The sequence below is a fragment of the Enhydra lutris genome, unplaced genomic scaffold (genome assembly GCF_002288905.1).
Source record: "Enhydra lutris kenyoni isolate GAN:26980312 unplaced genomic scaffold, ASM228890v2 scaffoldscaffold3, whole genome shotgun sequence".
Taxonomy (NCBI): Eukaryota; Metazoa; Chordata; class Mammalia; order Carnivora; family Mustelidae; genus Enhydra; species Enhydra lutris.
In genome coordinates, this window is record NW_019154087.1 from 50,442,796 (window position 1) to 50,469,669 (window position 26,874).

General features: G+C 38.2%; 1 protein-coding gene across 1 annotated transcript in view; it reads right to left on the bottom strand.

Annotated features, from left to right (window-relative positions):
* The window catches only part of LOC111157817 (chromosome unknown C4orf45 homolog), an 83,658-nt gene that overhangs the window by 10,784 nt on the left and 46,000 nt on the right, over window positions 1-26,874 (bottom strand). The window contains exon 3 of the mRNA XM_022519486.1: window positions 19,570-19,628. Coding sequence (XP_022375194.1) covers window positions 19,570-19,628 — 59 coding nt within the window. The remainder of the gene's footprint in view (window positions 1-19,569; window positions 19,629-26,874) is intronic.

Genomic DNA, 26,874 nt, shown 5'->3' on the forward strand with positions numbered 1-26,874 from the left:
AAGTCTCAGTATGTTGGCAAAATAACCAGCCTGAATTAATATGTTTACTTAAACGGATCAAAATAACTGGTTACTCTGGATATTGACCACCCAGCATCGGTCTTGCCCAGGAGTGAAGCTTTTTCCACTATTTGGACATCTTTTGGATTCCCTCTGGTTGGCTAAAAATAGTGCTAATAAGTGGTAAAATTACAGTCTTCTGGATTCCACAGTTAAGGAAACAAATTACTAACTGTTTAGGTTCCAGTGGGTCAGTCTGGTCGCCTAATATAGACCCAGAAAACAGTTACTCACTTGAGTTTCAAATAGAGAAATATGTGGAAGCGTCCCTTGGGGGCCTCAGTATTTTCTGTGTAGTGTCACAGGGTTGGAACAGTGCCTCTCTAGCCTGTGAGGAGACTGGTGCTGTATCTGGTCACCATATATGGTGACTGAATGACCATATATTGTCAGCATATAGGGTGACGACCTATGTTCTCAGCACATTAGTTACCTTAAATATTTGCTTTCTCACAGGGCCATTGATTTCTGCTCTTTCCACTTCCAGAAGTACTCAAAAGCCGTTGATGGCACATGGAAATTTTTGAGAAACACATTTAGAAACCATTTGGCAGGATCTCTGCTTTCTGGGAGACTAAGCCTTCTCTCCCTGTTATTTTCTCTTTGGAACATTCACAAGAAAATACAACCCCTGTTTTTGAAAGATCTTTCTGAATTTATGGTGTCATCTACACCTAAAGTTGGAACCTGCCAAGAAATTACCATTAGGCCCTTAAAGATGTTTTTAATTGTATTTTTCTTTTTTTGAATTGGCCTTCTACATAGATGGAGTGGGTGTTCCTGCTGACATAGGCAGCCACATATGTCGTGTGATTTCAGAGACACCAGCTGCCCGAGAAAATACTCCCTTCGACCCTCCCTTGCTGTTTCCTTTTATTCCACAACCAGAGACCAGGCTTCCAGCACATATGGTTGGGGAGAGGCACTATAAAGCATTTTACCTGGCCCTTCTAGAGAGAATGTATCTCGAAGGGGCAGTACCACAAAGGAGGAACTGAGGAAATTGGGGTGCCCCAGGTCAGCTTTAGCCATATCCTTGTTTAGTTAAGTCCAGCCTTGTTTCTTACACATTGATCTTCCTTCTCTCCCTGGTCCTACAGAATCATGCACAATGATGTTGTGTCTTGTTTCCAAAAGACCTAATCTTAATCCTCTGGGTTAACGTGTATTTGATCCTAGATCAACAACTGTCATAGAGCTGATTAAAAACATGACATTTTCTGGGTCTTTCATATTTGAACAAACAAAGTGAGTGTGCAATTATATTTAACAATTATTAGTAGAGAAAAATTTAATGTTAATAGAATTTATACTAGGTTATTTGTTGCCCAACAGATTCTTACTGAGTGGAAAGAAAAAGAGGCTAATGAAAGAAGCTAATTTTTAGTAATTCATAGCCAAAGGAGCTTATAGAGATTTAGCTGGAAGGCATATGCCATGTCTACTTGTTTAATGTTCTGTCTTCCGGATACTAGGAAAACTGACAGGCTACCTCTGAGTTGTAACTTAACCTTTTTAAGATAAATGTCCAAAGTAATATTCAACTGAATGATTAGGACAATTTGAGTTAATTTATAGCACTGAAGATCCAGAGCTCTCTATCTGTTAATCCTGTCTTTAGACAACTAGAGTTTTAGCTAGTTTTTTGACCAAATATCTAGTATGTATTTCACAATGTAGCAGTTTCTCTGGGAGGCCATACAGAAAGCTGATAGTCTATGTAAAATGGACACATGGCAAAAGGACATTAGTATGTGAATAAACAATTGCTTATTTACGGCTGTGCCTGTGAATGAATGAAATGGTTATTTGATTATAATCAACTTCGTGATGAAGTTATCATTCATGAGGAAATGTAGAACCATTTTTACATTTGTTTGAATCTTTTATACTTGCAAAAATGCCTATGATCAGTCTTATGTCATTAACAATTCAAAACTAAACTTCTTAAATGGGTTTGCTTATCTATGGGCACAAACTGTTTTGCTAAAGTAGGTAGGGTTATTTAAATTCATAAACAAAATGTGTGTAATTCACATTAGTATGAAACATATACTGTCTCAAGGATAAAAATGAAATTGCTTCTCAAAGAAGTGTTTGGGAAAACACAAGAGAAGTCTGCCCAAACTGCCAGCGTATTTCCAACATAAGATTATTGCTTAAAAGCTATTTTTAAAAGACCAAAAGAGATCGCTAACTGTAAGAATATTTTTCTTTTAAGTAGAAAAAGCCCACTCTCAGACTTTCTTCTCGAAGGAGAGCATCAAAGGCTTGTGCAGTTCTGTAAAATTACACACACCATATGCTTCAGACCTCAGATTGCGATTGTTTGGTTTGATTTATTGTTTTATTTCATCGGAAACACAACTGCTTTATTCAAAAGGCTTGTTAAATATTCTACCACTATATTGAAGTAAAGAATTAATTGAAACAAGAAAGATTTCGCATTACCCTAAATGAACACTTTTCCATGGCTTTGCCAGATTGTCTTCTTCAAGCTCCAGAATGTGAGAAATGCTGTCCTTGCCACAGTGATGTCACCAGCACGTTGCTGGTTGCCCTTATGGGGCCCAGCTGGGCTTCCCGTTCCACGGGTTATGCAATCAGAATCAAACATGTTGTCTTCCTGTGCGGAAACATGTCCTCCACAAGGTTCCTGTTGCCAAGAGTGTGTCCACAGTGTAGAAATACACAGAGGTGTTTATTGACTCCCATTCTGTATTTTCGAATGACTTATATGAAGTACTATTTCTCATGCACATGGCCTCAGAGGCAGCTGTCCAAAATCCACCAGAAATGCAGCATATTGGATTGATGAGGGTTACCTCTTAGGAATGTTAAATATAATTCCTAGTGCTAGAGATATGAGAGATTTTATATAAGACATTCAGGAAATTCTGCCAATTTCAGCAGCTAAGGACTTCTGAAATATCAAGTTCAAGGTTTCTCTTTGTGCTTTCCTGGGCATCCCTTACTTGTTTGTGGGCGGATCAGAGAACGGCAAGGGACAAAGGAGAATAACATATATTTCAGCTGCTTGGAGGCAATCCGGGTGAAGGTCAGTTGGGAGACTACAGCAGAATTGACTCAATCTCGTTTTGGACAAGTTTTATCTATCCAGATGGTGAATCTTGACCTTCATTAACTAAGGATAAAGTTGATACAATTTCTTTTTAGTTACTTTGGAGATTTGAATATATTATACACAAAAATAGACAAAAGAGTTTAAAGAAACCTGGGTACCCATCACCCAATTTCAAACCTTTTCAGTTGGTAGCCAATCTTATTTCATCTTTATCCTACTTAATAATCTTCCCTCTCCAAACGACCTGTCTTATAGTTATGACTCTCAAAAATTTAAAAACTGTTTTTCTTTAGCATAATCACAATGCCATTATTTCTCCAGAAAAATTTAACAATTTTACCATTATTCAGCGTTTAAAATCTTAGTTGCCTCATAAACGCTATATTTTTGATAGTTTGTTAGAAAGAGAATGCAAATAAACTTCACACCTTGCAATCGGTTGATCAGTCTTTTGAGTTTCTTTTCATTCATAGGTTCTGTTTCAACTCTTAGCTCCTCCTCCTTCTTCTCCCCTTCTCCCAGCATCCTCTTCTCTTTCCTTTTCTTTCTTGCTATTAATTTGTTGAAAAAACTGGGCCACTTGTCCTATAAAACTTCGCACAGTATGTACTATAGTCATATTTTCCATTTCCTTCTCCAGATCCAGAATCAACCAATTCTCCAAAAGCCCCAATTCCTTTTAGTGGAAAAGTTATTTGAAGAGTAGAATCTGAGGGACCTGTCTGGCTCAGTTGGTAGAGCATGCAACATGCTAAGATTGATCTCAGCATCATGAGTTCAAGCCCCACACTGGGTATAAAACTTACTCAAAGATAGATAGACAGCAGAATCTGAGTAGTAGAGGAGCTCACAGCTACTGAGTTCCTTCCTATGTCTAGGCCTTCAGAGTGAATAGAGCTAGGAAAAAATATATGTAAATACATACAATCATACATACATATGTGTGTGTGTGTGTGTGTATCTCTATATATAGATATATATATATATATATCTTCCACTCACATTCAGGGACTGTTTTTCAGCTCCTTTATCTTAACATCTGTATTTCCCTTCTCCCACTCCAGGAACCCTGGTACTCAACCAAACCGGGAAGGATTGAATAAGAACATCACATTCTTGCTCATTTGCTTTATCCCACAGTACACCCACAACAGAGTCAGAGTAACACCACCAACACTTCAACCAAGCGTTTTGCAGTTCTTTTTGTTCTTGGAGTATACCCCACCAGATATTTGTACTCAAATGACTGTGCTTTAAAGTCTCTTAGAATATTCCCTCTTTGTAGGTTAAACCATCAACTGGGTACATGTCTAGTTTTTTTAAGATTTTATATTTAAATTATTTTATAAATGAAAGGTAAGGTAGAAGGTAAGATATATATCTTACCTGTAAGATATGCACATGATTCCAAAGTCAAACCAAGTATTGTTTTCCTATTCTTCTCTTAATACCATACGCATGTGACCTCCAACAAAAAGGGTTGGATGGTGTCATGATAGATTTGTGGGAGGAGGTGAAGCCTCAGTCACGTCCTACTGAACAGCTGCAAAGAGTGAATTAGATTCTGGGAAAAACTGTCTTAAGGCCTTAGCTCGGCTCAGTGAAGAAAACATTTGTTCTGTCACCCACCATGTAATTCATCTTTGAATTTTAATGAGTTAGCCTTTAGGCTGCTAGACGGAAAGCATTCTGTGAAGTCCTGCCGTCTTTACGCATTGCTATAGAAGCCAGAAATGAAAAGTTTTTGTCAAATATGTGGTAATGTGCTCCAAGGTAATGTGTCTGAATAGGTGAAGCTCCCTCTCTGAAGTGATAGCAATCGCACTACAGCAGTTCTAGAAGCTAACTCCTAACCATCCTTCAAGGTCAGGGGATCTTATGGAGCCTTTCTGACCCTCCCACAGAGTTTTGTTTCCCGGTTACATGTTTTCCTTGTACCTCCTAACATACTCCCTATTGTAAAAGGCACGACACTTCGTTGTTATACTTTCTCAAGTATCTAAACACAGCACCAGACCTAGCCAGGCACAAATACGTAAACAATAAATATTGATTCAATATTTCTATCACTGCATCCTAATATACTCTAGTGTAATTATCTGTTGATGTGTCTCTTCCCCCCATATGATAATTTCTTGAGGGCAGGAATTGTCTTGTTTCCTTGGTATTACACTTACCCATAGGTTAACTGGCACAATGAATAGAGGTGATACTATTGAAATTGAATTAGAATTCTTGAGTATAAACACAAGATGCTCTTGAGGATTGTAAGTATGAGGCAACATTAAAAGACAAAGTCATGAAAAACACGCTCATAAATTTTCAACTGTGGCTTAATGCTACAGCCTGACATCTATATCCTCAGACTATATAAACATAATATGAATGTTCCTGTATATTTCATTCTATATTATTTCACTTTTTTTATAAGATTTTATCTATTTATTTGACAGAAAGACAGCAAGAGAGGAATACAAGCAGGGGGAGTGTTAGAGGGAGAAGCAGGTCCCCCGCTGAGCAGAGAGCCCAATGCAGGGTTCAGTCCCAGGACCCTAGGATCATGACCTGAGCTGAAGGCAGATGCTCAATGACTGAGCCACCCAGGAGCCCCTATTTCACTTCTAAAATAGCTAATTTTTAGTCCATCTGGAATTTATCTTATTGTTTGTTATGAGGTATAGGTGTAATTTTACTTTTTCTAAAAGTTGAGCCAGTTGCCCCAACTCCAGTTTTTCTTGGGTCTTGTGTCAAGGTGGATAACTCTTCCTTGGGATATTGGATATCCTTGCAGATGTAGACCTGTCATCTCCAACCTTAGGTGAGCCTTCAGTACTCTACAGAGCAGCAAGCTTTTTACTTATCCTTAGTGCACATCTTCAACAGCCACCCTAGCCCTTCCTTATTTCCTCAAGACTCCTACTCGCATCTCATTCCCACTATTTTCATTAGTCCTCTAGAGGACAGAGCCTTGCATAACACTTCATGGACTACTGAATTGTACAGTAAAAATGATTAAAATAGTATTTTATGTTATGTTTATTTTACCATTATAAAAAATCTACACACAAAAAAGAGTCCATCGAGAAACCTGAGGCCATCAGATCTATAATCCTTCAACACCACCATCAATGCCTACCCCACACTTACATGTACAAGAACATCTCTACCTACATAGCCAAGGAAACCATTTCTCCATCCTTTCAGTCTCTGGAAATGAGGAGTTTTTCTCATCTGGGGTCTCCACATTGACCCGGGCCATTTCATGCCTAGCTGCATCACCACTTACCCATCACTCCAAGCAGTGAAGACTTCTCTAAGATAACATTTCTCCTAACTTAAGAAAACCTACAGTTGACCCCTCATCTCCTCCAGTTACTATTTATATTTTCTTATAGTTTCTTTCTTATCCAAATTTTTCAAAACCATGCCTGTACTTGTTGAGTACTTCACACCTCAACCCATTCTACTGGAGCGTCCATCCCTCTCTTCCTTCCACTTTTCCCAAATTGTTCTATTTGTTCTAGTCTCATTATGGTCTCTGATGATTTTCTGTCTTCTTTCTTCAGTGGGCATTTTTCAATTAACATCTTATTTCACTTTGGACACCTGATTCTACTGGCTCTCCTCCTTTCTTCTGTGTCTTTTTTTTTTTTTTAAGATTTTATTTATTTATTTGCAAGAGAGATAGTGACAGAGAGCACAAGCAGGGAGGAGAGGGAGAAGCAGGCTCCCCGCTGAGCAGGGAGCCTGATACTGGGCTCCATCCTAGGACCCTGGAATTATGAACTGAGCTGAACGCAGATGCTTAACCGACTGAGCCACCAGGTGCACCTTCTATGCCTTCTTTCGTGGCTCTTCTCTTTTTTCAAACAGCAGGAGTTTGAATTCCCTACAATTCTATCTTTATTTCTCTGGTCTTCCCTATTCTCATCCATTCACGTTTTTTTCAGATACAACATAATGATGAGGACAGAAAAAGCTCCTTGGCACAGCTCTTTCATGTAGTTTCACATATTTATCTATCTGCTTCTTACTGGATGTCCCACAGGTACTTCCAGTCCACCTGAACTCATCATCATCACCTTCTTCCCTTTAATGGAGATGCTTCTTCTGTGCTCGTCTGAGTTGGTCCATTGTCAAATCATTCACTCAGACTAGAAATTGGAAGCCCATTGCCTCCATTATTACTTTCATCTCCTACATCCAGTATTTAAATCCTGTCAATTTTTGTCCTCGTTAATTCTGACTTTTTTTCCTCCTCTCCATCTTAACTGCCATCTCTCTAAATTACCATCATTCTCCTGGGCCTAGCAGATAGACTCCTGCCTGGACTTCCCTATCTCCAGTAATGTCCCCTCATACCCATCCCCTATCTAAAAATCTAAGCATGACTTTATCACTTCGGGTACTACATAAAAAGGAAGGTGGGTAAATTTAAATTCCTTCTTGGGATTCTCCATCCTCTAAAGTTCAGAACTAAGAGTGAACTCTTGAAACCAACATTACAGTGTGTCTTAACTAACTGGAATTTAAACAAAAACTTAAAAGTGAACTCATCTAACTCCTGACTCAATTCTGGCTTCACTTGTCCCTCCACCATTCATAACACTTTGGGATCCAGTAGCACTGAAATATTTAGGCATCCATCGATGTTATTTATCACTTCTGAACTTCTATTACTGGTGTCTGCTCTTCTTTTTTTCTTTTTTAAAAGATTTTATTTATTTATTTGTCAGCGGGATAGAGAGTGCGCAAAAGCAGGCAGAGGCAGAGGGAGAAGCACCCTCCCCACTGAACAAGGAGCCGGATGCAGGACTCGATTCCAGGACTCTGGGATCATGACCTGAGCTGAAGGCAGCAGCTTAACTGACTGAGCCACCCAAGCATCCCAGTATCTGCTCTTCCTAAAACACTCCTCTGCAACCCCACTCATCTTGTATTGCCTAACCTCACCTTTTCAGACTCCTCCCCAGACAGTTTCCCATAACTCCTCTCTCACCCTTGTGCTGGGTTATATGCATAATATACCTGTGTGGCTATAGCATTGCTCTGTCCATGTTTCAGAATTATCTGTATGTCTCATTTCCCCACTATGCTATGAGCTGTTTGATGGAAAGAACAACATCCCAAACATATTTGTTGATTGACTCAATAAATGAGTGGTCCAAGTAACAGCTATAAACCAAAGTAGTTAGAAAAGAGTATTTCCTCTCAATATCAAGGAGACTATGCGAACAAGAGCTTTCCTTCTGATTATCAATAATTTCAAAACATCCCTGCTACAGGGACTCTTGTAGGTTTTTGTTTGTTTGTTTCGTTTTTTTTATTTCCCCAGTCTTTTAAATATCCCATCTGAGCACTGCAGCTCTCTTTCTCTCACTGTGGTCAGTGAACGTTTGGGGAAATGCACCAGTCACAGGCCTCATGATGACATAGATGAGAAATGATATTCCACAGATAATAAATTCACCACTACTCACAGCTGAAGTTTTTCCAAACTCAAATTCTTTGAAATAGTTTGGCCCCTTACCAGGAAGATGGTAAAAAAAAATTTTAATGATTTTTTTTTAAAGCAGAAAGCAAATAATGTACATCAAAACAGTCTAGTGCTCCTAGAGAAAATTTTATAGAAGAGAGTAGAGTTAGAATTTATCACTTTTGAGGTGATAGTTTTCAAAAGCGAATAGAAAGCCTTAAGAAGTAGCTAATTCTGTGGTCAATTTGGGACTTTCTTAAAATGGGGAAGAAAGCTAATCTTTTGCGTGTCGGATCCATGCTGTGTGCTTGACTTCCGTTCTTCGTTCTCAAGACAACCCTATGTGATATATATTTTCACTCCCCCCTTTCCCTTGAAACTGACACTCAGAGAGCATCTACATTTCATAAGATAAGGGAATTAAACCTAACTCTGCCCAGTTTCAGAGTCTTGTTCTTCCAGGTAAGGGGACCTGAAGTTATGAGTGGGCTTAAAATGAAAAGTAAAAGAGGTAATGAGGGGTGTCTGTGTGGCTCCGCCAGTTAAGCCTCCAATTCATTTTTTTAAAATAATTTTTTTATTTTTTTATAAATATATAATGTATTTTTAGCCCCAGGGGCACGGGTCTGTGAATCGCCAGTTTTACACACTTCACAGCACTCACCGTAGCACATATCCTTCCCAATGTCCATAACCCTACCCCCCCCGACCCCTCTACCCCCCCGTCACCCTCAGTTTGTTTTGTGAGATTAAGAGTCACTTATGGTTTGTCTCCCTCCTGATCCCATCTTGTTTCATTTATTCTTTTCCTACCCCCCAACCCCCCCATGTTGCATCTCCACTTCCTCATATCAGGGAGATCATATGATAATTATCTTTCTCTGATTGACTTATTTCGCTAAGCATAACACCCTCTAGTTCCATCCACATCGTCGCAAATAAGCGTCCAACTCTTTTTTTTTTTTAAGATTTTATTTATTTATTTGACAGACAGAGATCACAAGTAGGCAGAGAGGCAGGCAGAGCGCGAGGGGGAAGCAGGCTCCCCGCCAAGCAGAGAGCCCGATGTAGGGCTCGATCCCAGGACCCTGAGATCACGACCTGAGCTGAAGGCAGAGGCTTAACCCACAGAGCCACCCAGGCACCCCAAGCCTCCAACTCTTGATCCCAGCTCAGGTCTTAATTTTCAGGGTTGTGAGTTCAAGGCCCCTGCTGGGCTCCATGCTGGGGATGGAGTCTACTTAAAAAAAAAAGATTGCGTTCAATTAGCCAACATATAGCTAATTGAACATTAATAATAAAAAATGAAAAGCAGAAATGATAATAAGTAGTACATATTAAGTGGACTAGAGTGATTATTATTCTGTTGCTTCGTCTGGTAATATAGATATTAGCTAAGAGATACTATTGATCGTTTGTACACCATTTATGTAAATGTTGGTGATGTAAGAATGTTTTTTTTTTTTTGAAGATTTTATTTATTTATTTGACGGACAGAGACCACAAGTAGGCAGAGAGGCAGGCAGAGAGAGAGGAGGAAGCAGGCTCCTTGCTGAGCAGAGAGCCCGATTCAGGGCTCGATCCTAGGACCCCGGGATCATGACCTGAGCCGAAGACAGAGGCTTTAACCCACTGTGCCACCCAGGCGCCCCAATGGTGATGTAAGAATGTTTAAAACTACCATGATAAGGGCATGTTTGTGGCTTCACGAAACTGAACAGGTAATAGTAGAATAAAAGCTATCTGAGCCCTTGTAACATACTTCATCCTTGTTTTTCTGTGTTCTTTTCAGTGCATAAACTCTGTTTGCCCCGGCCCCAATTTTAGCTCATCTGTTTACTATTAGTTTGCAGTCCATGCATGAATTTCATTGCCATAAACCATTTTGTTAGGCCCAGCAGCTGCTCTCTCGGTAACCCTGGTCTCTTGAACAGGTTCTAAGAACTACAGTTCTGATATACTGAGAAATTGTAGATGATAGGCCAGGGAATTAGTAATGTCTCTTTCTTACATGTGTCAGACATTAGTAGCTTTCTTTCTTTTCTTTTTATTATTATTATTTTTTATTAAGTTCAATTAGCCAACATATAGTAGTACATCATTGGTTTTTGATGTGGTGTTCAGTGATTCATGAGTTGTATATAACACCCAGGGTTCATCAATCATCTGTAACTTTTGTAAATTATCCAGAGAGTAATGCATGGTCAAGAGCCACATTCTGAAATGAAGGAAATGTTTTCCCTCCTGGGCATCGTTTCTTCTTAAGAATAACAACACCATCTCTTTGGCTAGCTTTTCTTTCAGAAACAGTAGATTTTTCAAAAAGTAGTTGCATCTTACCCTGTTGCTCAAGAGTTCCAACCTGTGATGAGGAATATTCATTCATTCCATCAGAAACATTTACACGCATCCTGCATTTCTTCCTTATCGCACCTTCCACAATTAAATTTTCAATCATATCTTGGCTGTTTCTGTCCTGCCTTGATGAGAAGATACAAGGACCACAGGAATTATGTCTGTTTGGTTCAGCCTGAATCCCCAGGCCTCACACTGTGCCCGGTACATGGTTGGCACTTGAATATTTATTGAATGAATAGTTGTGGTATTGACGCAGTGACTGCCATGGTAGTTCCGTGTTGTCCAGTCAACACCTGCGGCTTCAGCAAGAGCCCTTCTCCCTCCCCACAAAGCTGAAGAGGAGGCTGGGGCAGGGAGGTTTGGTGGAAGGAAGTGCAAAGACAATTTTTAGGTAATGGACCAAGAGGGCAAATGTAGAAGCAGGTACTGATGATGTTAAAAATTGCAGAACTTTTGTTACTTGACGCTCATGGAAATCCCTCCAATGGGTCAGGCACAGACAGCCTTAAAAATAGCTGTCAAGATTAGGGCTGTTTTGAGGAAAACAACTCCAAGAAAAAAAGTACACATTTATGTACCAATATATTTTTAAAATAGTGGCTGTCATTAAGTCTGTGGTAGTTTAACAACTGGTTTTGGCAATACTTCATTATGGAATAAAATAAGCAGTTTTCTGCATACCCGCTCACTAATGCCAAATGCAGGCACACCTTACACCTTTTTGAATAAACAGAAAGCCCTGTTTGTTCAGGTCAGTGAATATTTCTTTCATACCAAAAGTCTTAGTTTTAGACAGAAATTTTTTCAACTTAGGAGCCTAAATTACTAAAATTCTGGTTGACTATTGTAATTTAGTGTTACTTTTATCAAGATAAAATGCTTGTACCTTGTACATAATATAGTGCTAGTTTTTTTCAATTTTAATGAAATAATTTAGGTACATATATACAATACAGATAAATAGTACTAAAAAGCTCATAGTAAAAAACAAAAAAACAAAAAAAAACTTCCTTTCTCTCCCTGCTTCCTATCCCAGAGTTTTCTTCTGCAGAAGTAAACACTTTTTAGCTCATTTGGTTCTTTTGGAACTTACCCTAGTATTTGTATACAGTAAACATGCTCTCTAAAGCCCCCATTTGTCCTGTTCCTGTCTGATTTGATAGTTCCCTAGGCCCTGCATGGCCATATTTCTGGTACTTTCCTTTAATACCATCTTCGGAATCCCCTTTGCTTGTCAAAGGAAATGTGTTTCTTGCTCTGTCTTCTTTTGTCTTTTCTTGATGTATACCTCCATTGTCTTGCTAGATAATATTCTCTGGTTGCTTCCTAGGAAAAAATGCTTTGAGGTACAATTTTTTTTTGAGTACATATGTGCCTAAATACATGCCTGAAAATGTCTCTTTTCCACCTTCCTTCTTAATTATTTGGCTGGGTATAGAATTTTAGGTTGAAAGTCATATTCTGTCAGACATGGAAGGCATTACCCCATTGTCTTCTAGAGTTCAGTATTGCTATCAAGAAGTATGACACCTTTTGGATTCTAGATCATTTGTATATATCCTGTTTTTCCTCTTGAAGGTTTTAAAATGCTCTCTTCATCCCTATCATCGCAAAGTTTCACAGTGATATATGACTTGATATGTTTTATTTTGGATGGGGGTTTTTTTGGCTTTGATGGAGCCTTTCAATTTGGAAACTCATATTATTCCCTTCTGAGAAATTTTCTCGTTTTATTTTCTTCTTTTTTTTATTTAAAGATTTTATTTATTTATTTACAAAGAGAGATCACAAGTAGTCAGAGAGGCAGGCAGGGAGAGAGCAGGAGGAAGCAGGCTCCCCGTGGAGCAGAGAGCCCGATGCGGGGCTTGATCCCAGTACCCTGGGATCATGACTGAGCCGAAGGCAGAGGCTTTAACCCACTGAGCCACCCAGGTTCCCCTATTGTTTTCCTTCTGTTTTCTCTGATCTCTTTCTAGATCTCTTATTGGTCAGATATTAATCTAATTTAATTTTAATTGATTTCTTATTTTCATATTTTTCCCTTTTTTCTTTTCCATCTCTTTCCTCTCTCCTACTTTTGGGAGGTTAACTCAACCATATAGAATGAAATTTGTATCTCATACTAAATCTCTATACTGATTGTTTTTAGCTAACAATATAATAAGAATTCTAATAAATGTATTTGCTACATTATTTCAATGTACTTCATTTATTTAATAATAACATTTATTAATAGATTGGCCTGATTTGTTCATTTTAGTTTGTTGTCTAGGTGACCAGTTTGATTAGCTTTCTGTTTCACTCTCAGAAGTATCCTGTTTTAGGTGGTAAGTTGCATGGTCACACTATTTTCTGAGTACTTAGCATGTTCCAAGTATTTGATTTGATTTGATTGATTGATATTTAAGATTTTATTTTTAAGTAATCTCTACACTTAACAGGGGGCTCGAACTCACAAGCCTGAGGTCAAGAGTTGCATGCTCCACCAACTGAGCTGGCCAGGCGGCCCCCCCAAGTGTTATTTTAAGTGCTGTGTACATAACAACACATCTATACAACCACCCAATGGAGTAGATTCTGTTACCATCATATAAATTTGGAAATCAAGGCATAAATAATTTAAACAATTGTACAAGATGTCACAGATAATAGGTGGTGAAGCTAGGACTTGAACTCAGGAAGTCTGTCCTCAGAGCCCAGGCTTTTTTTTTTTTCCCCCTAAGATTTTATTTATTGTTGTTATTTCCGCTCATTTTAAACTCATTCTGCCCTTCTTTTCAGGGCTGGCATCGAGTTTGTTTGTCCTTACGTTGGACTTTGCAGCCTCCTTGACAACTGCCTTCCATCCCCATCTACTGTCCATAGAAATTTGAAATGTTCCTTATGACATTATTACTAAGATAAATCTTGGGCCAATACCATGGGCCCTGGTTGGCACAGAGGCAACTTTGTCATGACATTAGGTCAAAGGCAGGTCAGCAGCTCCTTTCTGGAATGATATTTGCCTGTGAAGAATTCTGTTATATCATCATCTCAGCAAGTCTCTCATTCGCATGGAAAAAAAAAAAAATCCACCCAAGTAGGCAGCCAGAGATTTTCCCAAAATGTTCCTTTAAACCCAGCTTAAATTTAGTCTCTCTCAGGAAGTCCTCATGGCTTGAATTTCTCCAGCTTCTTTGGCCTGAGCTGTAACAATTTGTGCCATCATGAGAATAAGAAGTGGGATTTGTCTTTTATATCTGATTCAGCAAATATGTATTGAGTGCCCATTCATGTCAAGCACTGTGTGAAATGTAAGGAAAAGAAGAAGAAAACAAAATATTTCCATGCCCCACACTCTTCAGTGACTTCAGCTTCTATATAATTTACTTGCCTCTTGTTTAAAAATTTTATTTAAATTCAATTAATTAACATATAACGTATTATTTGTTTCAGGATACAGGTCTGTGATTCATCAGTCTTATATAATACCCAGTGCTCATTACAACACATACCTTCCCCAATGTCCATCACCCAGTTACTCCAGCCCTCCACCCCGCATCCCCTCCAGCAACCCTCAGTTTGTTTTTTATGAGTAAGAGTCTCTTATGGTTTGTCTCCCTCTCTAGTCTCGTCTTGTTTCATTTTTTCCTCTCTTCCCCTATGATCCTCTGTTTTGTTTCTTAAATTCCATGTATCAGTGAGATCATATGATAATTGTCTTTCTCTGATGGACTTATTTTACTAGTTCCGTCCATGTCATTGCAAATGGCAATTTTCATTTTTTTGATGGCTATGTAATATTCCATTGTGTGTCTGTGTGTATGTGTATATATATATATACCACATCTTCTTTATCCATTAATTTGTTGATGGACATCTGGGCTCCTAATTTGGCTATTGTGGACATTGCTGCTATAAACATTGGGGTGCAGGTGCCCCTCTGGATCACTGCATTTGTATCTTTGGGATAAATACCTAGTAGTGCAATTGCTAGGTCATAGGGTAGCTCTATTTTTAACTTTTTGAGGAGCCTCCATACTATTTTCCAGAGTGGCTGCACCAGCTTGCATTCCCACCAACAGTGTAGGAGGGTTCCCCTTTCTCTGTAACCTCACCAACATCTGTCATTTCCTGACTTGTAAATTTTAGCCATTCTGACTGGTGTGCGGTGGTATCTCATTGTGATTTTGATTTGAATTTCTCTGATGCCAAGTGATGTTAAGCATTTTTTCATGTGTCTGTTGGCCATTTGTATGTCTTCTTTGGAGAAATGTCTGCCCATGTCTTCTGCCTATTTCTTGATTGGATTATTTGTTCTTTGGGTGTGGTGTTTGATAAATTCTTTGAAGATCTTGGATACTAGCCCTTTATCTGATATGTCATTTGTGAATATCTTCTCCCATTCTGTCAATTGTCTTTTGGTTTTATTGACTGTTTTCTTTGCTGTGTGAATGCTTTTTATCTTGATGAAGTCCCAATAGTTCATTTTTGCCTTTGTTTTGTTTGCCTTTGGAGACGTGTTTAGCAAGAAGTTGCTGGGGCTGAAGTAAAAGAGGTTGCTGCTTGTGTTCTCTAGGATTTTGATGGATTCTTGTCTCACATTTAGTTTTTCATCCATTTGGAGTCTATTTTCGTGTGTAGTGTAAGGAAATGGTACAGTTTCATTCTTCTGCACGTGGCTGTCCAATTTTCCCAACGCCATTTGTTGAAGAGACTGTTTTTTTTCCATTGGATATTCTTTCTTGCTTTGTCGAAGATTAGTTAACCATAGAGTTGAGGGTTCATTTCTGGGTTCTCTGTTGTGTTCCATTAGTCTATGTGTCTGTTTTTGTGCCAGTACCATACTGTCTTGATGATGACAGCTTTGTAATAGAGCTTGAAGTCTGGAATTGTGATGCCACCAGGTTTGGTTTTCTTTTTCAACATTCTTTTGGCTATGTGGAGTGTTTTCTACTTCCATAAATTTACTTACTTCTTAAAACAAGAGTCCCTGCTTGTTTCACTGTTTTTGGTGCATTCTCTTATGACCTCTTTTAATTTGACTGTAAACGATTCCTCCATTTCCTATCTGTGCTTTTTAGTCTTCTTGTTGAAATTAGAAACACAGTACAAATGTATTGGAAAACACTGAGTTGCAGTTAGAAGAGACCATATGAAAACTAGGTAATCATCGGTTTATATATCTAGAGAAACTTGAGATTTTTTTAGAAAGAGAATTTTTTTTAAAGATTTTATTTATTTATTTGAGATAAAGATAGCAAGAATGAGTGAGCGAGAGAAAGAGAGAGAGAAGGGCATGAATGGGGGAGGGGCAGAAGGAGAAGTAGTTTCCCCCCTGAGCAGGGAGCCCAATGTGAGACTCTAAGCGGGGCTCCATCCCAGGACCCTGGACTCGTGGCCTGAGCCAAAGGCAGATGCTTAACTGACTGAGCCAGCCAGGGGCCCCAAGAATGTTTTCTTTAATTCAGAAGGAAAAAAGGAGGTAACCCACACCCTGTTACTGCGTTGTGTTCCATCAAGGTCTATTATACCAAAATCTTCTGTTTACATCTCTCTGTGAGCTACTTGAAAGTAAGGACCCTGCTTATTAATTCTTTAATTCTGAACGTCTGGCACAGAGCAGATTTTCATTTCAAGTTTGTTGAAGTTTATCTTTCCTGGTCTTTAGGATGCAATAAATTGTATAACACACCCTTGATTTAATAAAAGCTTTACATGGGAGGAAAAAAAGAGGCACCACATCTGTATAATACATTTGTAAATAGCTATTCTAAAACACATCCTGATTTCAAGAAAGTCAGAGTTCAAAAAGTGTGCCTCAGAATGGAGGAAATCCTTTGATTGTCCTTTACTGGACTTCTGGGCCCCCAAACAGAGTGGACTCACCTCCGTTATGTCAGCAGGCAAAAATTATTTTTTTTTTCTCGGACAAAAACTCTTTCGTGCTGGTTTTATTGACTGAGATCATCCTACTCTTCCTCCAGTGCTTTTTTTGGAGAGGACTATTAACTTCCAAATAGTTATCTGTTACTGTTTTCTTGGATTTCCATTTCCTTGTATTAAGCACTTCTGTTCAAAATTCCTCCCTGGCTTTATGGCCTTCTATTGTCTCAAAGGCCCTTCCTCTAAGGCTCCTTTCTCCCTCTGTAGTTCTCATTAATCTTGTCCCCAGTGCAGGCACTTTTCAAGGCTCAGTTCCCTTCCTTCTTCAGGCTTCATGGTCTTCAATCCTGGCTCCACAGGAGTATCACTCAGAAAGCCCTTTTAAAATGTCTAAGCCCAGATCCCAGCCTACATCAATGGGATCAGTCAACTTGGCTGGAATATTAGTGCTGTGACTCTTGGTCATGTAACTGAACCTTTGAAATTCAATTTCTTCACTTGTAAAATTAAGATGATGTTAAAATCTGCTTCAACAGAGTGCCTAATACATTCTTATTCCCCATGATAACAGCAAACATCGTCTCTTCTTTTCTTTCATTTATTTAAAGCCTGCATTTTCTTGAAAATTCAACTCAAATTCTTCCTTTCATTTATTGAAAACATGTGTTTTCTTGAAAATCCCACTGAAATCATGAACTGGATGGCATAGGGAATGATATTAACTTTTTCTTAATAATCCTCTATATTATTTGATTTGTAGCCACAAGCATGAATTATATGTGTAAGGTTAACAGTTATTAAAAAGCATGAGACACAGCATAATGTTTTTTAAAAGTCATATAGTTGTTTAATGTCTGTCTCCTCCCCTAAAATACAAATTCCAAGAAGAGCATATGTTGGGCTTGTCTAGTTCACCACTCTGGCCACAGAATGCTTCAAACAGGAGGTACTAGATTTATTGAGCGAACACCATTGATTGAGAAGGACAGGACATGAAAACTGAATGGGAGGCTAAAACACTAACCTTGCCCAGAAAGGAGATGGCTCTTAGTCCCACTTAGAGAACACGAGGTGGTGGGGCACACCCGGGCCTGTCCAAGTCAGCGTCTTATTCAAGAGCACCCTCCCAGCCAGAGACTTGGGTGAGAAGCCTCTTAAACAGTGGATATGGCTGAAGTCTCAAGAGGGAGGCAGCATTCAGGTTATTGGCATCTGACTAGTTAAAAGCAGGACCTGGGCCAGAGGCCCAGGCAAATCTATGGGGTCATCATTATACTTTTTAAAAAATTCTGAACTTTCCTAATTATCATTTTGTAATGATAATTGCCTTCATTATGCATTTGGCACTTTACATACACGAACTGATTTTATAATTTATACAAATATATATCCAATCTCCAATTTCCCAGTTGAGTATGAGGTCTTTGTTTATAAATGTTTACATGTCATGATCTGACACAAACCATATCATATTCCCTAGAAATGAATATAGCTAACATTCTTTCACCTAAGGAAAGTGTTCAGAGCTTAAGTATTTCCCAGATCCTTTCTAATGTTTAATGTTAAAATAAATGCAGTAAATTTTCACACTTATATTACCAGTGTTTGTAGAAGTTTCTTTGATTTTCAGTGACTTTTAATGGGTTTCTTTGGTTTAGAAATTTTTCATAGAGCACTTACAGATAGATGCCTGCAGTGTTATCTGAACAAATTAAATTGGTATTTTAATAACATGTGCTTTGCAAGCAATAAACTGTAACTATTTCTCTATGGCTTTAAACATAAGACATGCTTTGTACATTACAGGAATTGCCCAGTGAGATCTTTCGTTGTCCTGGGATTCTGTTGTGGTAACTAGTAGGCTTTTGACATGGGGTTTGAGGGCTTTTCTCTTTTGGGGGCAGCTTATATTGTGGCAGAGCAGAAGGAGACTGGAATTCATTCATTTTGCTCATGATAATAGCTGTGTCCTTCAACAAATAAAAATGATTGAAAGAGGCTCCAGAAATTCTCACTATCAAAAATCTAAAGATAACAAAGATATATTGAATCTGCAGTCTTATAAGAACAATGCTGATTGATTCCTTCCCACTTAGGAATCAGAATTACAGGTGATAAACCTAGGTTTTGCTCTTTTCCCATAATTTAACATACCTTAAGGTAAGACATTTTTAATTTAGTTTGCCTTAAGATAGCACGAATTCAAGTCATTGTGTGACTTCAGTAGGATTACGTTTATTAACCCAGGTTACCCATGATGATAGTTTCTAGGCCAACAGCATGAAATGAGGTTTTCTTTTAAACCAAAAAAAAAAAAAAAAAAAAAAAAGTGTGTTGCTACTATTTCACAGACAGAATTATTTATATAGTTAATTCTACCTTACTCATCCAGTTGGTGTTCTCAATAGCTGCTGGCTGGCTCTCTTTTTCTCCACTTGCTTACTCTCACAGTTGCTTACTCTCTTCCTGCCTTGCCCCTTTCCTTCCCCTAATTAAACCTAACAGGCCATGAAAATTTTATGTTTTTATTAGGAATAAAAATTCATGATTTTACAAAGAAACCTACCTGAAATAAAAAGAAATAAAGTTGTAATATACTCAAAAGTAAAAAAAAAACAAAACAAAAACCAAAACAAAACAAAAAACAAACATTACTAGTTTAAGAAGGAAACACATCAATTAATTAGCTAAATAATTAATTAACAATGTATTAGCATGTGCTTACCATGGGTTTTGGTATCTGTGGCTTATTTTATCAATAGAGGCTTGACTTAGTTCTCCATACTGTAAAAGAAAGAAAAATTACTTAACCTAACTTCCAGGTAAATTGGCACCAGCATGTCTAACAGTCTGTACTCCTAGACAAAAAGGAAGTCAGGCTGGGAAATGAAATAAGAGATGGTAAATACAATTAAAAAACATAACCTTTTGATTCTTGATTTGAGAAAAAAAATGCAAGAAGTAAAGCAAATATCATGCTGTATGCTTTATTTGCCTTCTCTGTAAAAGGAGAAATATTAGTAGTAGGAAGAGTGTAGCCCATAGTTCCAAAACTCCTTTCTGTTTTTATGATTCTGTCTGATAATGAGCAGGCATCCTAAACCACTATTCAGACCCAAACAGTCTAATTCCTTTTACTTCATCTTATCCTCACAGAATTAGCAAATGTGGTGGCAATAATGTAGGAAAAACTGGGTTATAGACAGCCTGTGGTAAAGTGTAAATCTGAAAACTCCTTTCAGAAAGCATAATTTAGAACATTGATGTTCCTACATAAAAAAAATAATCCCCACACTCTCTCATGTACATTGAAATGATCCATTATCACTGAACAAATGGCCTTTCTATACAGGCTCCTTTACCCCAGGAACTAGGCAGTGGATGGCACATCTTGTGAATAAGCAAGGGGAATAGGGGTGTCAAATTTATATTGGAAAGCCTTTGGTCTATAATCATTACTCAATTTTCCATACTTGGGTTGGGAAACAATGATCTGGATTATCAAAAGTATCTCACTTCAGTTTTGGAAACCATTTTTCACTTACATTGATGTGGGATGCTATATTCATAACATCTTGAAAAGTAGCAAGATTGAATCATAATTTCAGCATCAGAAGAAATAGTATGTTTTTTTTAATCCTCCCCTTTTCTTCCTTTTCCCTCAAGCTTTACTTTAGGACATTCCTGATCAAGTCCTTCAGAGTTATTTGTGTTAGGAAAACAGATCTATTTGTCATCTTTTCAGAGATGAAGTTGAAGCCTTCATCACTTCTACCTCTTTAATATTCATGTATCAATAAATAAAAGCAGGGACAAGAAAAACAAGGTTTAGAGGCACCTGGGTGTCTCAGTGGGTTAAAGCCTCTGCCTTCGGCTTAGGTCATGATCTCAGGGTCCTGGAATCGAGCCCCACATCGGGCTCTCTGCTCAGCAGGGAGCCTGCTTCCTCCTCTCTCTCTGTCTGCCTCTCTGCCTACCTGTGATCTCTGTCTGTCAAATAAATAAATAAAATCTTAAAGAAAAAAAAAAGGAAAATCAAGGTTTAAATGCAAGGGTGGCCCATTATTCCATAGAAGATTTGAAAAGTAGTAATCTGTATAGATCATGGTATAACTTTCTCAGTTATTTCTGACATGTGATTCCCTAGAATTGACCTTACCAACTGACTTATAAATAACTTTGTTATCAGCATTTTGACAAATTTTCCAGGAATTGGACAATCTTCTTTGATCTTTGTTACCATTTTTAAAACACAAAAATTGTAGTGTCTTAATCTGGAAAGACTTTTATTAGAAATAAGCAACAGATTCTTTTGCTATGCCCTCCTGTACTTTAGTTATTAGTGTATAATGTCATAAAACATTTACTTAAAATAAGCTGTCCCTTCTCAATTTATTAATGAAATCCACCACAGTTTATTTGGATAATCTTGCTGCCTGTGGTGTTAAATCTAATGAAATTCAGAATGAAAAAGATCTTTGTCTTTTTTTTTAAAAACTGGTCAGTTGTTCATAAGAGTAAAGAAAAGACTGAATCAAAACCTAGCTCAGCATCTTCATAGAAACAGGTAACAATGCATTAGTATGGTCTCTAGCTTAATGAAATCAGTTAGTTTGAATATTTTAACAAGTACAAACAATCATAACCCAAAAGTGGGCATTTCCTATGAAGCAATCTTTAAAGAAGGGAAGTAACTACTAACTACATTCAGGTACTGTGAATTAGCTATTATCTCTGAAATGGGTTAAAACCTGTTAAATTTGAGCTAATTGCATACCTACGGGGCCCATTCCAGTTCACAACTGAAACTGTTGCTTAATACTTTCCCTTTTAATCTCAAACCACTTCTAGGCTAGTATGTGCTAATGTCCCCACATACTTAAGAAATCTTTTTGGGACCGATCATGGAGGAATCCTCTTGCTTTTCTACCGTACTCGAGTCAACATGCTTTTCTTAATATATCCAATTTTGATTTATTTATTTATTTATTTATTTTTTACTAAAAAGAGCTATTTTCCATCTCTGTAACTATGAGGTCTTTCTTGCCCGTAGAATGAATACAATGGCAATGCATTTCAAGAATGCGTAGACACTAGCGTTTCTCTTCTCTATCCTCCTTCTTGGTAACATAGAGCTCTTAGTACCAAACATTTGAGTGGAAAATTCCCTAAGGCTACCTTTTCTTATGCTAATGTATTTTTTCTTCACTTGCCTCAATTTGCAAAATATTACTGTTAACCCCTTAGGTGTCTTTCTTCCCACAGCCTGTGAGAAGCATTCTCATTGTTGTAGCTGGATCACCGAATTGCATAATATTGCCTATTCTAGACTAGAACTATTGAAGGGTGAAAGGGGGCATAAAGGCCTTTGTAAGAATGGCACATTTGAAGTATTCATTTTATATTCAGGGCATGAGTAGAAACAAAACAATTCTTTCTGAAAAATGTCAGTATTTAAGGCATGGACTCTGCGATGCGTTTTTTTTATTAAAATGCAAAAAAAAAAAAAAAAGCAGAGACCCATACTTCATTTTATGCTACATTATATATGGGCTTGAGTTCCAACATAAATTATATCCTGGTATCTCTTTTTTTAACTGCAGTGTTTTTTTGGTTTTTTGTTTGTTTGTTTGTTTGTTTTAAAGATTTATTTATTTATTTGTTTGACAGACAGAGATCACAAGTAGTCAGAGAGGCAGGCAGAGAGAGAGGGGGAAGCAGGCTCCCTGCTGAGCAGAGAGCCCGATGCGGGGCTCGATCCTAGGACCCTGAGATCATGACCTGAGCCGAAGGCAGAGGCTTTAACCCACTAAGCCACCCAGGCGCCCCTAACTGCAGTGTTTTTAAATAATTTGAATTAATACATCATGAGGTTTTATGAGTTTGTTGACTATGGCCCCTGCATCTCTGTTTTCTGTGGAGTATCCAAATAATGAGCAACATATTCCATCATGCTTCTAATGTGCTTATAATACTATAATTCAAAAATCCATGTAGGCAAGAAAATATGGTATATATAAACACCAGTGATACTGGATCCCATTATTGAGACATTCTCCTAGAAACTATGATAAGAGTTTTACATACATATCTCTCTTAATCCATTTAACAATACCATATGGTATTATTATTATTATTATTATTATCCCTGTGGTGGGCAGAATTCTAAGATGACCCCCACTATTCTCATCCCTTGGTATATACATCTTCTCCCAGATAGTCCACCAAATACTGATCTAATTACTGCTGTGAAGGGATTTTAATTAAGACCTTAAATCAGTTGACTTTAAGAAAGGGAGATTATCCTCAGTGGACCTTCTTTAATCAAGTAACCTCTTAAAAGGATCTGGGCTCTTCCTGGCAAAGGGAATTTGAAGTGTGAGAGGGATTTGATATGGGGGAGACTCTGTGCTGGTTTTCAGATGGGGGGTGCTACGTGGGAAAGAATGTAGGCAGCTTCTAGATGCTAAGGATGGCCTGCCGCTAAAAAGCCAGCAAAGAAGTGGGACCTCAATCCACAACCATGAGGAACTGAAATCTGCCATAACCACGTGAACTCTGATGAGACCACAAGCCTCAGACAAGGTCACAGCTACAGCGAACACCTTGATTTCAGTTTTCTGAGACTCAGGCAGAGAACCCAGCCATGCCTTCCAGGACCTCTCACCTACAGAACTACGAATAAAAAAAAAAAAAAAATGGGTGCTGTTTTAAGCTGCTAAATTTGTGGTAATTTGCTCTGCCCAATAGAAAACAAATACAGTTCCCATTTTACAGACAGGAAAACTGAGATGTTATAAAAAACAGGCAGTCTAGCATGCAAAGGGAGAAAAAGGGGAAAATGAAGAGTTCTTCAAGTGGCTACTTTTGCTTGTAAGTCACATTCAGTTTTTCGCTAAATTCACAATTATGCCCTGAAAAGCATTAGGAATGCTAGTTGCCCCATTTATTCTCAGAGAGAAGACAAATATCTGTTATTTTGTTGCCATACTTCTCCAGGACAATAAGTGTTCTCCTTATTCATTCTCTATTTAAAATACCCAAGGACTTTGGTTTAAAGGAAGACTAGAGCTTGTTCTGTTGGGAATTGTGAGGCTTTGTGATGAGTAGCCATTCTACTACCAGCCCTTCCTCTGGAGTGGGTTGATGATCCAGGCTCTGAGATCTGCACAGATTCAGCTAGTGGAGCTACAGAGACGCTACACAAGAGCTTCCTAGGTCTCTGTTTGTGCTCAGGGCACAGTTTCTGAAATATAATCAAGTGCATGTTTTGCAAGTGTTCTCACCCTTGGAGTTTTCTGATGTGTTGGCACAGTTGTTAATTCAAAGGTTACAAAGTGTGCTTCTCCCAAGCTAATTGTCCAATTAGCTTTACAACACAGAATTACACAAGGGGTGGCAGCTCAGGCTGTAGGAACAGTAACGGTATAACTAAGTCTTAGCAAAAAAGGGGAAAAAAAGATGGTACATAGTTTTCAAATGCCTATGGAATAAGCTAGGAGTACAACAGTTCTCAATCGAATGCACGCTTCAAACTTCATTTCTTCCCTTCTGCAACTTGGTCTCTGCACAAAGACACTGCATGAGAAGTGAAGCCATCTCCATGCCTATCTCCGATTACTTATTGATAATCATCTACACCATGCTAAGCAGTAGGAAAGTGGTGTTGATGTTGTCCATACAAGATTAAATAAAACAGATCTCAGACCTCAAGTTGCTTAAAGCCATTTAAAAGGTGGTATCTGGTCCCCAATGTTTATGGCAGCAATGTTCCCAATAGCCAAGATATGGAAAGAGCCTAGATATCCCTGGACCAATGAGCGGATAAAGAAGAGATGGTATATACGTACAATGGATTATTACTCATCCATCAAAAAGAATGAAATCTTGCCATTTGCAATGACATGGATGGAATTAGAGGGTATTATGCTAAACAGAGTAAGTCGGTCAGAGAAAGACAAATACCATATGATTTCACTCATATATGGAATTTTAAGAAACAAAACAGATGGACATAGGGGAAGGGAAGGAAAAGTAAAATAAGATGAAAACATAGAGGGAGACAAACCATAAGCGACACTTAATTCTAGGAAACAAACAGGGTTGCTGGAGGGGAGGTAGGTGAGGGGAAGGGGTAATTAGGCGATAGGCATTAAGGAGGGCAGTTGACGAACTGGGTGTTCTATGATATGGATAAATCACTAAATTCTACCTCTGAAACTAATAATACACTATATGTTAATTGAATTGAAATTAAGAAACATATGAGTAAGTATCCAAATATATAATTTTAAGAACATTAAAAAAATAAAATGTAATCTGGGTTTGTGCTGTCCAGTTGCTGACAGGAGTCACACTAAAAATTTCAACAACAACAGCAACACAAAGACACTTACTGTGATTACTTCCCCAAACAGCTGAGGGAGCTCACATGGATCCTTAACAGCAACTACTTTTAGATCTGTTTTCTTTCTTACCCAAGGGTGTAGCTGGGACCCGATAGCAGGGATCTCCTATATTTAAAGAATCATTTTCAGTTTGCTTAATCAAGATTTCTGGATATCCTAAATTCAGTCCCTGGAAAAGAATAGATTACTCCAGATTGCTAGTCTTGTTTGCTACGCATTCTGGGCATTTTTGTCAATACCACTGAAGTACTCTGGGAGTGTTGGACCTGAATAGTAGGGAAAACTATAATTTTCAATTTATAGTAATTTTAGAATTTCTCCCAAAGATCTTTAAAAGCCAGGATAAATGCCAGATTTTTTTTTTTTTTTTTTTTTTTTTAAGGGAATAGAGGCAGAGGGAGATGAGGAGAGAGAATCCTAAGTAAGCTCCATGCCCAGCGCAGACCACGACACAGGAATTAATCTCAGGACACTGAGATCATGACTGGAGCCAAAATCAAGAGTCAGAAGCTTAACTGACTGAACACCCCAGTGCCCCTAAATGCCAGATTTAGAAAACAGATGTTCTGGTATTTTAGCCACCTGTGTTGGGGGTATTAGTCACACACAAATTTCACAATTCTTTGACAGTATAGTGAAAAGACCTTGGCTATGGAGTTAAACCACAGGTTTACTAGAACACATTCTAATTTACACAGTCTTTTCTAAGCTTTGTATTTCCCTATCATCATCAAATAATATTTGTTGAAAACTGATGGCATATGCTGAATTACTAACTTTAGGTAGTATGATTTTTTTAAAAAAAGTGACATTTACTGTTAGACACTTCCTCAAGATGTTATGTCACGCCCTGTAAAAGTTTGTAACCAGCATGGCATATTTTAAGCCGTCCTTAATTAAGGAATAAAATCACCCCCTAGGCTCTAAATTACAGAATTCCTTTTCTTTCTTTCTTTCTTTTTTCTTTCTTTCTTCCTTCCTTCCTTCCTTCCTTCCTTCCTTCCTTTCTTTCTTTTTTTTTCCACATTTCTACATCCTAACGAAAGATGTGAAAATTAAGATGTATTTTTTTTTTCCCAATTCGCCAATGATTTCTATAAAGTCACCTCAACAAGAGAGAGGAAGCTGTGTTTGGTTGGGGCGTCAGGTCACCAGGGCGGGCTGCCCAGTAAAATGTGGCGTGGCAGTGTCCCTAGCTACCAACACAGACGCTTCCCATCCCAAACATGTTATTCTTCACGGAACTGCTCTGAACACAATACAGAATGCAAAGCAGTGATACATGCCTCCCTTGTTGTTTTCATGGTCTGTTAGAGAAAGGAAACATCAAATGTAAAATCTTTTTTTCCAGAAGTTCAGCTACGAGTAAGATTTTATAAGGGAATTAGTTCCTTCAGTTTATCCGAGGCATCCTATAAAGCCATGCTTTATAAAATGGGGAAAATATAACATCTATGTATCAGGAGGTTAGTGGTGTTACTATATTATATTCGAGAAGAGGGAGGGTTGTTTGGCCTCCCTTACCAGTGTTTCTCCTCCCTCACAGATGGACAGCATGTGGCACTCCCTCATGGAAGACTTCCTCTGGTATCAGAAAATGCATGACTTTATTCAGCACTTAA